The 13219-nt window shown below is 44.7% G+C and overlaps 1 protein-coding gene across 3 annotated transcripts in view; it reads left to right on the top strand.

Annotated features, from left to right (window-relative positions):
* LOC133001337 (membrane-associated phosphatidylinositol transfer protein 2-like) overlaps window positions 1-13219 on the top strand; it is a 48280-nt gene that overhangs the window by 25772 nt on the left and 9289 nt on the right. For 2 of the 3 annotated variants that reach the window (XM_061070892.1, XM_061070893.1), the window contains exons 3-15: window positions 1269-1483; window positions 2217-2338; window positions 2899-3132; window positions 3256-3591; window positions 5349-5444; window positions 7507-7611; window positions 7702-7766; window positions 8963-9207; window positions 9452-9641; window positions 9927-10046; window positions 10202-10416; window positions 10550-10725; window positions 10985-11155. In XM_061070892.1, the coding sequence (XP_060926875.1) occupies window positions 1269-1483; window positions 2217-2338; window positions 2899-3132; window positions 3256-3591; window positions 5349-5444; window positions 7507-7611; window positions 7702-7766; window positions 8963-9207; window positions 9452-9641; window positions 9927-10046; window positions 10202-10416; window positions 10550-10725; window positions 10985-11155 (2290 nt within the window). Of the gene's footprint in view, window positions 1-1268; window positions 1484-2216; window positions 2339-2898; window positions 3133-3255; window positions 3592-5348; window positions 5445-7506; window positions 7612-7701; window positions 7767-8962; window positions 9208-9451; window positions 9642-9926; window positions 10047-10201; window positions 10417-10549; window positions 10726-10984; window positions 11156-12489; window positions 12643-13219 lie in introns of all 3 variants that reach the window. The other variant, XM_061070894.1, reaches the window with a different exon arrangement.

Raw genomic sequence — 13219 nt, 5'->3', positions numbered from 1 at the left:
AAAGGCGTTTTCCAACATTTTTGTAGATTTCGCAGAGAATAATTCATGGGTCTTCAGGCAAATCAGGCTCATTTAGGAGACTAATATGTGAACTATTTGCTAAAGCTCGATTGAATTTAAGGGGACTATTTTACCTTGGCGGTGGTATGCGCTCCACTGGGGGCCATTCTAGTTGCTCAGCAGCAATTTCTTCTTCCAGCCATAATAATACTCCTCAACAATGATCTTATTGTAATCAGTCTACTTGAAAGGCCAACAAATGAAAATATATGCTGTATTGTGTTTTTTTTTAACTGCTCCTTCCCACGATTGCATAAAATCTAGATAGAGTAATTATTTGTCGATTTCATGGTGGCATACATGTAATACTGTCCGTATGTGTATGTAAACTTGACATTTACATCGCCTGTGCTGTGCGGTCTCGTCTGCTGGCTGCTGTGGCGTCTGCGCTGTGTCCTCAGAGCCGTGTCTGGGCTGTTGAGAGCCGAGCGGGTGGCTAATGAATGACCTGTCAGAGGTAATGAGGTCCGGAGTGCTGGCTGCCTCACGGCTTCCTCCTCCCTCCACTCCACTGATTCACTGCCTCGCCTGCGTCGCCGGTCTGCCCCACTGGACTGACAGGAGAAATCTGTCTCCCTATTATCCCCACGCTGCATTAAATACTGCGTTACACTCACTTTGAGGTGTATACGGTAAGACTGCTCGACGTCTAATAAGGGAAAAATAAAAGATGACACATCAGTTATCTCTGGCGTTTATGGACCTTGCCCCTTGCTCCCTGTGGTTTAAATATATCGTCAGCACTTGGACTATGCTCTGCTGTCTAGGTTTGCTGTCGCATTGGTTTCATAATCATAAAATATCCCCCTCTGCCATGTCACACATTCCTGTCCTTGAGGTTTAGAGTCACCTGGCCGCTGCAACTGCCTCTGCAGGCTCCGCCCCGCCTGTCTTCCTCACAGTGTGCACCTGGAATGTAAATATGGGAAAGGTGTGGCTCCTCAAGCTGGTTTTTGGGCCTTCTCATTTGCAATTCTCTGCAGATAGAGCTTTCAGGAAGCTATTTGTATTTGCGCCTGCTCTTACAACAACTGACAGCCTCCAACGCTTCAGATTCTTTTTTGCAAAATGCACCATTTGTTTTAGTCCCTTCTTAGATAATTGTTTCAGATTATGGTTAATGTTATACATGCACTCTACTGCTATACACTGTATGCAAACATAATCACCTCTGCAACTCACTGCAACTTTAAATCTTCTTCTCGCAGAAAAAAAGCCGTGAGGAGAGCTGCGGTGAAGGCAGTGGGGTGGAGATCCTTGAGAATAAGCCCTACACAGATGGACCGGGCGGCACGGGCCAGTACACCCACAAGGTCTACCACATTGGCATGCACATTCCCAGCTGGTTCCGCTCCATCCTGCCCAAAGCGGCGCTGAGGGTTGAAGAGGAGTCCTGGAACGCCTACCCTTACACCCGCACCAGGTGAGGGTGAACACCACCTCCACAACCTGTCAGAGCCAGAATGTAGAGTAAAATAAAACTCCGCTGAGGCCACATGTAAACTCGGAATTTGTTAATCTAATAATGTGGTCTGCAAACAGTGCAACTGGAAGGTGCACACACATTTAAAAAAACTGCACCTGCTGGGAAGATATGCGAAAACTCAAATATACATATTCAATGTATGTAGTCCATATTAAATTAGATGATAATGGCTTGTCTGAAGTCCTGCTTTTAATGTCCCTCAGAAAAAAGGATTAAATTAAGAAAATAAAGACCTCAGATCAAACTGTTGGAATATTCCGACCAGCAGACCATCAGATCAGTGTTTTGCCAGCACCCAGGCTGTTGGCTGCCGACGGCCCCACGTTTTAATTTGTGTCGGTCTGTTTGTCTGCGAGGGGCCTGGCAAACACACAGACGTGAAGGTGCTGAAAAGAGATGTGGCCCTGACTGTCGTGTCTGGATATTGATAGAATGCACGCGCCTGTTGATGCGTCCATTAAAGTGGTGACAGCTTTGCTCCCAGACGCCTCACATGCAACAGATGGGTATGGCTCGCACATATTCTATCCTCAGCAGCGAGAGGGTATTGTCACTTTTAATAAAATTGTTCCCGATCACGAGCCACTCAGATGTCAACCCATATTGCACTCTTGCTACATGACATTTGTTCCAAGCCTGTTGCTTCATTTGGTTTCCTCTCCTCCTTCAGATACACTTGTCCCTTCGTTGAGAAGTTCTCCATCGACATTGAAACCTACTACAAACCTGACACAGGCAACCAGGCTGACGTCTTTAACATGTCTGCAGTAGAGAAGAGGCAGAGTGCAATCGGTGAGAAGATTTGGTGTTAATTCTGAACATAAACACAGATTTAAAAAATACTGATTCATGTGTATCCAGTCCAAATACTCAAAAGAAGTATTCTGCCATTTAGCAATATGAGGGAACGTTACAGAAAGTAATGTGCTTTTCTTGTAATAGTTATCAATGCTTGCAGGTTAATATTTGTAGGTTTTAGTGTGTCTGTTCTCTTCTTACTCAAACACAAGTAGCAGGTGAGGCCCACTTGTGGCAGTTTAATGCTACTGCATCCATTTTCTGTCTAAAGGTTGAGTGCATGTTTGATGAAGATGACGATGCCCAGAAGTGGATGGTTTTTTCGAGCTGTGATCCAGTGACAACATTACCTGTATTGTTTTGAATCAGTCACTCAATCTTATGTTTCTATTTCTCAGCCAGAAATTCGGTTTATAAAAGGAATTTCTAGTCTGTTAACACAAGCCCATACAAGTTCAACTACTCCGCCCACTAGCGTGCATAACATGTGCACTACAGTCAAAACACCAGACTGTGTGAGTCACTGTTTTCTGAATATGAATTGTGTTTGTCAGACCCAATTGATATAGTGACTGACCCCATCCCCCCTCACGAGTACAAAGCAGAGGAGGACACACGGCTCTACAAGTCCGCCAAGACCCAGAGGGGTCCCCTGCAAGACGACTGGATAGAGGACTACAACAACAACCCAGGGAAGACCCCCATCATGTGTGCCTACAAATTGTGCAAGGTGGAGTTCCGCTACTGGGGCATGCAGTCGAAGATTGAGCGCTTCATTCATGATGTTGGTGAGTAGTAAACAATCAAAGACGTTTTAATTTAATGTGTGACAGTTTACTGTAGCTAACAGTTTGATTGGTGGGTTATTCAGTTAAGGATTTTCTGTAACATCTCCCATCACATCTCCCTAGGACTGAGAAAGGTGATGGTCCGTGCCCACCGGCAGGCCTGGTGCTGGCAGGACGAGTGGTACGGTCTGACCATGGAGGACATCAGGCAGCTTGAGCTGGAAACTCAGGTGACCCTGGCCAGGAAGATGGCCCAGTTCAGCCAGGCAGATGAGGCCACCGAGGCCAATGGAGGCGCTCCGTCTCCAGACAAAGATCAGGAGGTCAAAGAAGCGATCAGCTCCATTGAAGCAGAGGATGTGGTGGTCAGCTCAGGGGGAGAGACTCTGCAGACACGAGGTGTGCTCACTAAGCAGTGGTCCACCTCCTCACGATCGTCTCGCTCCTCCAAGAGAGGAGGTGAGAAGCATGTTCACTCGTGTCACCTCATTCACTATGTTGCAACCCTTCATACACATCACTCTGCCACCTGATTGCTTCCCACGTTTCCTGAGATGAACTGACAATAACCCAAACAAATTTAAGACAATAAAGCACTTTACTACTCTTCTATGTAGTTCAAAGTTTTTTGTAAAGACCTGCAATTGTACTTGAATTCGTTTGGGTTACAATGGATTTTGATCCTAACTCCTCTGACTTATTCTATAAAATAATTCTTTCCTCAGTCTAAAGCTGTGTCCCAATTCAGATGCTGCCACCTTCGAAGGACGTGGTCTAGATGAAGGAGACCTGAATGACACAGTTTGGTCTATAGAGGATTTCTGTGATCTGCGTCACCAGCTTGTCCCGCCCCTTGCCACTGTCATTTAGTAGCCCCTTGGTTTTTTTACCATGTGTAAAGTGAAAACTCTGTTCCTCCACAAAAGGTAGCATATAAACAAAACAGAACCACCACCAACCAATATAAATTCCAGTTGAATTGGTGAAGGAGCAGTGTAAAAACATAAACCGCCGTCTTTTCCAGGCATTTCATCCTCAAACGATTTAACGACGAGTTGACACAAGTTAACGTAAGCTATCAAAACGTAATGATAATATTATAATCCAAAGTTTGATTACACACTACATTACAGTTGACATAATTGTCTATACAAAACACTCGTTATTGTATTTTGTGGTTCAGCTGGAGTGTATACACAAAGAGACACACACTCACACACGCATTGTGTTGTTCTCAAGCTCAGTGAATCAGAGTCGACAAAGAGCTCTGAGCTCAAACAGTTAAATGGGTGTGAACAAAGTCCAAACGCCTTGGGAGCGTCTTCTTAATCTGCAAACTCTCCTTTTGCACCACGCTCTGCTCCTCCGTCCGGAGCCTGATGTTAATTGGAATGTTTTAACTCCGCTGGACTATATTTACTCACGCCTCCACGTTCGCTGCACGACCCAGCCTCCCCTCGCCTCAACCCCTACAAGTCAGTGGATCCTACCTGGGCTATTTTTAGCCGCAGCTCTGACATCACAAACCCCATTTCCGAACGCACACTGATCTCCAGTGTCACCCCTACCTCAAGGCACTCGCTCACTGTAGCTGCCACCTGGACCCTGACTCTCATCCACAGGCCTCGTCCCCCCCTGTAACTCCCCCCTGTGGTTCTCTCCAGGGCTATTTTTAGCAGCAGTGCTGACATCACAGACCAGAGAGGCTGACGCACTTCGCTGTGACTCCCCCCTCCGCCACTGATGTTGTCTTCTGCTGCTTTGACAGCTACAGCTGTGTGCCCTCTCCCCCCCCCCCCCTCATCTCTCCCCAAGCCGCCTTCCGCAACGCCCACCCCTCTTCCTCCGTACTAATGTTTTATGAGGCGTGGACTGAAGACACGTGATAAATGAGGCCTGCTTTTAGAATCGCCATTTTCCTCAGCTGGCATTTAGTTGTGCTTGTCCTTGCATCTTTTTTGTGTTGTATTGAGCCTCACTTTTCACACACTTCCCCTGACCACCAAGGAGTCCATCTGTGATGAAGTAATGCACCAGAGAGACTGTTGCATGTTTACATAACACTATCTGTGTGTTTGTAGTGAGGGGGGTGTCCCAGAGAGATTGTACAATATTTCTTTGTTGTTGTGTGCGTGTGTGTATGTGTGTTACAAAGAGCTAAAACACATGTCTCAAAATAACGGTGGATCTTCTTTGCTCTTGTGTGTTTGTTTTAGTGAGCCCGTCACGTCACAGCCTGTCGGAGTGGAGGATGCAGAGCATCGCGCGGGACTCAGACGACAGCTCGGACGAGGAGTTCTTCGACGCTCATGGTAAACACAGTCATGTTTGCAGATTACAGGTAGAGGTTAGGTCTTAAGTTTACTGTGTAGTTTTCTTAGAATCTGCTTGCTCCCACCTCTCACTCCCACTCTGCATGCATCTCTTTAACCACAGATCAGTTCTTAAGCTTCCCAGATACCCAGCATGCTTTGGGGATGCAAATGAAGTAGGTGGGTGCGGTGCAATAAAAACCTTTGGCTCTCTGCTGGATGAGTTTTGGCCAAGGAGACCGGCCAGGTGTCTCACCCTGACATCAAGTCGATAAAATCGATCTTCTCTACCCATTAGTCCCTCACACATATACACATGCACGCACACACACACGCACACACACAACCAGTTCACCAGTGCTTATTGTGTGAGAAGATTAAGTCCTGATGATGAAACATGAATAAAGTCATGCACGTTGCTGTCATGTGTTATTTTTGTGAGTAACTTGAATCCAATCAGTAGACTGAATTGTGTTTACATCCGATAATTCATCATGTGCTGCAGTGTTCAAGTCTGTGGATCAATGACTGTGACAAAGCACATCACATTCATCAAATAAACTCATTCAAGTTGTGCCTGCACTGTTATTAATTAGTATGTCTGAATCTCTGTCTCAGTAACGGTTAGTAAAGTGATCAGTTTTCAATGATGAACAGATGTTATTACACTCATAAGGTGACCTCATGAAATAAGCAGTTAAAATATAGTCAAGTTAATAAGATGGGTGAAACTAAATGAGCCGTATATGAACTGAAGTGTGTGCTTTGGTGGCTGCATGAATCACATGATGGAGGTGTGCATATTAAATATGGAAACAAGCTGACTTGGCTCAGACGACCTGCGATATTAGATTTCTATCTTTAATGTTTGTTATGCGCTTCTTGCAAACGTCTATTATAAACACACACACAGTGGGAGACGTGTCCAGGTTTATTTTTGTCTGTCACGTTTTCCCTCTGTGTGTGTGACAGCAAATGTTTTTCATAGTGAACCAAAAATACAGAAAAGCTTTAGGAGGAGATCGCATAATATAATAATATTAGCTGTGTTTGGTTTGTTAAAGCTTATTAATCAGATATATTTAAATCTATGAATGATGATACACCTTTAACTAGCTTTTTAGACTAGAACTGCAGTAATTACTTATAAAAACAGACAAATGTGCCGGCTACTCTAAAGTTAATCATATTTATAGAGACATATTGTTTTTCTAGTTTAAGACTGGATCATTACTTTTGCTTATCAGTGAAAAACCTATAACCAAACTAGAAAAGAATTTAGATACAATACAATTTTTAAAAATTACTGAATCTGGTGTTAGTGTTTCTGAGAAACTGGCTACAACCAAAGACACTTTGAAATAAAATGATTTTCATTTTTTCAGTTGAGATAATTATTTATACTATAATTAATCTGGAAGTAAAAGGAAAAATGTGAGATTTGTAGGTAAGAAGTTCAATATTATTTTGAGTTTGCTAACATATACTTGAACAGGAGGTGGCTGTGTGTTTCTTAGAAATTAAGATACTGGTAGTTAAACAAAAAATGTCCCAGGAAAGAAATTATGCGCTAGAAACAGATATTCTCTTTATAAAATCACAGGTAAATGTGTGTGAATGGAGAACACGGTCCATCAATATATTAAGATCAATTCCAAGACACACACGCACTTAAAAGCTTTTATCAATAGACATTTTTCTTTGCTGAAATTCCATTATAATAATAGATGTTTACCACTTTCCATCTCCTGGCCTCCAGCACAAATGTACCTGTCATTTAATATTGATATTAATATATAATATATGCTCATCAGCCACAGATTAATGTTATGTAGAGACGTCCAGCCTAATGTGTATTTGATGGTCACAGCAGTGAGTGGTGATTCATCAGGTCGTCAGATAAACGGTGATTAATTGTAACTTGTGGGAAAAGCTGGTTCAGTATATAACTGAATGAGTTAATATACCAAATTGGTTATACTGTTAGTGTAACGAAGCATTTTTTAACCCACGATTGTCACGTGCACTTCAGTTGATGCTTTATCTCATGTTGCCCTTGCAGAGGATCTCTCCGACAACGAGGAGGTCTTCCCCAAGGAAATCGCCAAGTGGAACTCCAACGACCTCATGGACAAGATTGATGCGGCGGACACAGAGGACGCTACTGGTATGATGAAGAAGATCACAAGAACTCCGTCAGACTGTCAAACTGCTTTAATACTCAACATGACAAATGTGTGTGTCTGTGTGTTTTCAGGTGAGATGTACAAGGAAATGACAGGGGATTATGAAAGAGCAACCAGCGAGGACAGACTAGATGAGGTGAGTGTGTACACAGCACAATTCTAACCTGCCTGCTTTGATGCAGACACATGTCTGAAACTACAATATCACTCCATAGAGTCCAAGGCCCAACCAGTCCCCTTATGAAACCACATATAAATGCACTAGATCCCAATTATTATTCTGATCTGCATCTGTCTGTATTATGCTCTGAGAAATCAAGGAAAATAATGAAAACGTTTTATCTCTCAATGTCAAAGAAAGTGAATACAAAAAACAAAACACACCATACCCTCATTTAATGGTTTCTTCCCTTACCCATAACACATCCCTGCACCAATTTTTTTGGTAATCCATTCCGCAGTTGTTGTGTAAATCTGCTAGCTAACAGACAGTCAATCACAGAGGAAACACAACATCTTTGGCGAAGGCAATAAATGTTCCGAAAAAAACATTTACAGGAAATGCGCTCCAGGCCCCAAAGATTTTTTTTTTTTTACTTGATTTTAATTGAGTGTTTGATGTCAGGCTTTTCCCCTTCAGAGGAAAAGAGGACGCCTGTTTGTCCCTGAGGCCTCTCTGTCCTCTTGTGTTGAGATGCGCGGCTCGGTTAGGGGCCAAGCCGATAGCTCTCCCATTCCCACCATCACAGTAACAAGGCACCAGTCAGTAAGTAAACATTTTGGCCCCAGTGATCTGTGGACTTGAGCAACTCCACTGAGACCCCTGCCCCCCACCCCCCCCCCCCCCCCCGAAACAAACCCAGTGCTCACTCTCCCCCTGCCCTCCTCCCTGCTGTTACTCCTCAACCTCACCAGCCTCTGTTCAACCCGTGTACATGCAGCTGTGGTGCTGACTGTACACACAGTGCTTCTATGGAAAATGTGAAGTTTTGGATCCGACACGTGTGACAAAACTACACATCGTGCTGTTCTATTAAATGTGGCTTGTCGCCAGGAAGCATTGTCAATGTTTGCTGTCAGTTGAAAGTCGTCCAGTTGGAGTGCAGGTCTGCTCCTTTCTGTTCCCCTCCGTGGTTCTCCGTCCCTGCTACCGTTGTTTGAAGACGTTTGTTGTGTGGTCCACGTTTAAAGAGATGGACACCAGGACTCAAGCCATTGTTGTTTTTCTGTGTCTTCTTCCCAGCGAGCATGGGCTTTAGCTGTCTGTGAGGATGCTCCCCCTTGTTTTGCCTCAGTGTTCCCACCATCACCCTTTTATTTAAATCTTTCCAGGAGAGCTCGTCCCAGCAGTGCCTGCAGCCTTCCAAGATCCACGTGCTGATCTTGGTTCTGCACGGAGGCAACATCCTGGACACAGGTGGAGGGGACCAGAACAGCAAGCAGGCGGACGTCAACACTATTAGCACAGCTTTTGACACAGTCATGCGTGTTCACTACCCTGCTGCGCTGGGACGCATCGCCATCCGCTTGGTGCCCTGCCCTGCCATCTGTGCCGAGGCCTTCTCCCTGGTGTCCAAGTAAGGGGACACACATGCTCAACATTATTTCTGCAGCATGCAAATATTGCTGATAATGATGAGAGGTTTCTGTTTATCGGCTATGACTGTTGTTTGCTTGCGATGGGAAAGCTCCAGGTGCAGCTCATCACCATCGCCCCCGCTTCCTATGTTTATTTCTTCGAACTCCTCCTGTGGTCGTTCTGGGCTTTAAAATATGCTCATTGTTGTGTCGAAATTTGTTTTTTCCTGTCTCTTGCGGCAGCCTGAGCCCTTATAGCTACGATGAGGGATGTCTGTCCAGCAGCCAGGACCACATCCCACTGGCAGCGCTGCCCCTGCTGGCCACCTCTGCTCCACAGTACCAGGAGGCCGTGGCCACCGTCATCGTCAGAGCCAACCAGGTGTACACCGATTTTCTAAAGTCCTTGGAAGGGTCTGCCTTCTCCGGCCAGGTCAGTCACTGTCCTGTGAAGTTATTAGTACCTCTATGTGAATAATCATAGTATCCACGACTGTAATTTTGTATTAGTTATCACCTTCTATAAAATAATCTTATAACACAAATAAAAACACAGTCAGTCAATTCCATGTTATCTGACTCCACCAATTTATCAATGAATGCCAACACAAGTTTCTTTTATTATGTTAACATTCAACTATGAATATTTTAAGTAAACTCAGACCATGATTTTATAAAGTAATCACAGAATATTGTCTCTGATGCGTGACCTCTGTAGGTTTGCCTCATTGGGGACTGTGTGGGAGGAATCTTGGGATTCGATGCTCTGTGCAGCAGCAATCAGACAGTCAATGAAAGTCAGAACAGCAGCCGCAGGGGCAGCATCGTCAGTGTCCAGGTAAGAGACAAGACAGAACCGAAAAAACACTAATTTTAATATGTTCTTAAATTCCTCCCGATTGGTTTGCTCTGTAACTATAATTAATGAAATCAATATAATAAGGTAATTTAGGGATATGTAACGTAACTAATCTACCTGAATCTCCTCTGCAGGATCAGGACCTCCTCTCTCCTGGCATCATTGTCAACAGCGGGCACGGCTCGTCCTCCCCGACCCTGGAGGGCAGCCGCCACCTCAGTCGCAGCAACATCGACATCCCTCGTGCCGGTGCAGGAGACGACACCAAGAGACAACTGCCGCGCAAGAGGAGTGACTCCTCCACATATGAAATGGACACAATAAAACATCACCAGGCCTTCCTGTCCAGGTGCGTGTGTGTGTGTCTGGAATGACAAACATCTGGGAGATAAAAGTAGTTCTCAATCCTTGTTTCATATCCTGTCCGAGCAATATGTATATTTAGGCCTATGGGAGGAAATGACTTTGTGATGTTCCTCCAGCTTGCACTCCAGTGTCTTGCGGAGCGATGCGGTTTCCCGCAGGTCAAGCAGCAGCACCATGCTGGATGGAGGCTCCCTGGGGAAGTTTGACTTTGAGGTGTCTGACTTTTTCCTCTTTGGCTCTCCACTGGGCCTTGTCCTGGCACTGAGAAAGACCGTCATTCCTATGCTGGATGGTAAGCTACTTCGAACAGAGGAATTCAATAGTTACCAAAGTGTAATAGGTGATAGCTACATGATACAATAGCAGGTCAAAAGTTAAAGGTTGAGATGCACTCATAAGTATTCTGACCTGCGAGGGCTTAACAACTGACATGCTCAATACTAGTAGAGCTCATGTTTTACAGATAAGATTTCTAAACAAAAAGGATCTTGCATAACCTCTCAATCTCCTCCCTTCCCCTTTCTCGTCTTTGGCTCACCGTCTCCCTCTAGTGGCCCAGCTGCGACCTGCCTGTCAGCAGGTTTACAACCTGTTCCATCCCGCCGATCCCTCAGCCTCCCGCCTGGAGCCTCTGCTGGAGAGGAAGTTCCACCTCCTGCCTCCTTTCAACGTGCCCCGTTACCAACGCTTTCCCCTGGGTGATGGAAACTCTGCCCTCCTGGGTGAGCCCTCTAAACCTGTGATCTAGAAAAGCCATTTCAATGAATTACAGTGTGTTTCCGGCTTGGATTCAAGTACAGACACAAATGCAGGCTTCCCTTCAAATTAATGGCTGTTTACATGTCAGCTGACACTTGCATGCCATAGGCAACACATGCCTTGAAGATGCTTAAGTAGCAAACAATTTTCTTTCACACAGAGTTTTCATAAAGAAAAATGAATCATTTTTCTATTTGTTTGTGCTTCAAAGTCTCTTGTGAAGCAGATTATTCATCTGAATGTGGTCATAGTCCTGCTGGTGGTTTCGGTCCAGACTGGTTGTTACAGTAGAGTAATCCTTAGAGCCTCAAATCATACACAAATCTCCCTCAAAGATTCTTTAAGAAAAGGGACAGAACATTTTTAAAGCAGCTAAATAATTAGCAAATTAATTTGTAGTATTCTTGGTTGAAATAGCTTCCACCTCCTAACCAGGAACCAGGGCTCATTAAAGAGAGCGCTGGCTGTCAGATCGATAGCCGACTGCTCATTGGAGTCCAGCCGGTACTTCAAATGACTGAATTTAGTGAAAGCTCCCGGGACATGAAGAGGATTTCAAAAGAGATTACCAACCCTGCCTTAAAGGCTTGTTGTGACCTTAAATTATAATTCTCTGTTTGATTTCAAACAGAAAATTAGACAATCAGACATATTTCACTGTGTGTGCATACAAGTGAATAAGCATATTTGGAAAGCACAGTGCAATGCAGTGGCACAGTGGCAATTAGAATTTAACAGTGGCACCAAGTTTGGACTTTTACAACCGCATTTTTGGAACAACCCCATGACCCTTAATAGCTGCCTACTTTTTCCCACTGGCTCAATAATCTGTATCCTGGTGGAAAGTCCTGACTTCAGGGTAATAAGCATAAAGATGTTTCTTAATTACTTCAGGTCAAGGTTTCAGTGTATTAGAGTCGTAAAAGTGATAATTCTCGTCAAATGAGTTTTCTCTGAATATCCTCAGGTCCTCCTTGTATAACTAATTAAGAACTTTTTAGTACAGAGACTAAATTCTGTCATAAATATTTCGGCAGGAAGCATCTAAAACAGTTTGATGTGACAGTAAATCAGTATGAAGCAGTTTCAATAAGTGGGCTCAACTAAGGGCTCGACTCTGCTTTCTTGTCTGACGTTCAGATGTTCTTGCTTCATATGTTTTTGTGTCTTCCCTGTCTTCTCTCTCCTCTCGGCCTCCTGTCCCCACATCTGCACACCTCCGCCCTCTCTACCTCCTGAAACCCCCACCCCTGACCTCTGCCTCCCCCCCCCCCTCCTCCTCCACCTCCCTCTGTAGTGGAGACAGTCCAGAGCAACGCTCAGCTGCTACTTGACAGCGGGCATCCCCTGTCCCTTCGCTGTCAGGAGACCATCAGTGAGACCTGCATCCCTGTGCCTGTGCTAAACTGGCAGGAGGGCTTCCTCAAAGCCCCACCCGCCACTATGGAGTGTGTGTAGCCTCTCCCATTCACCTGCATCCGTCTCCGCTCCCCCATTCACCGTGTTCCTTTGTTTGTCCGTTCCATCCGTCTTGCCGTCTCGTCCATGTTGCTCAGATTTTTATCGAAGGCCCTGTTCAGACATCGGTCCTGAGAGATTCAATCACAAGTGGGCAGTATTAAGTAGGTGTGACCACTTGTGATCAGATCTCACTTCTCTGCTCCGTATGCAAACAAACGCGTATTTCATTTGTGTCGCTAAAGACCAAATTCTGTGGATTTGACCCAGTTTGAGTTTACACCAAATGCGTCCAAGACATCTTTCTGAGTGATCAGATCTCAGTGAGCACACATTTAAATGCACTTGACCTCATTCAGGATCACTCTGGGCAGATGTTAATTCCACATCTAAACAGGGTCTAAACAAATATAACCATCACTTTGTTTCTGATCGACCTGGAGATTCACTGCATATAGACCTCTCCTTGTAGCATCTATTCTTTTATCTCAATTCCACTGTAGTGGCAGTTTCTTTCACCGGCTGAAGTCTTGGCGTATTAATATTCTATGGTTTGAAATCGAAATGCC

This window comes from Limanda limanda, chromosome 5 (genome assembly GCF_963576545.1).
Source record: "Limanda limanda chromosome 5, fLimLim1.1, whole genome shotgun sequence".
In the NCBI taxonomy this organism is placed as follows: domain Eukaryota; kingdom Metazoa; phylum Chordata; class Actinopteri; order Pleuronectiformes; family Pleuronectidae; genus Limanda; species Limanda limanda.
Note: the sequence above shows the minus strand (reverse complement) of the source record. Positions and strands in the feature narration are given on the sequence as shown.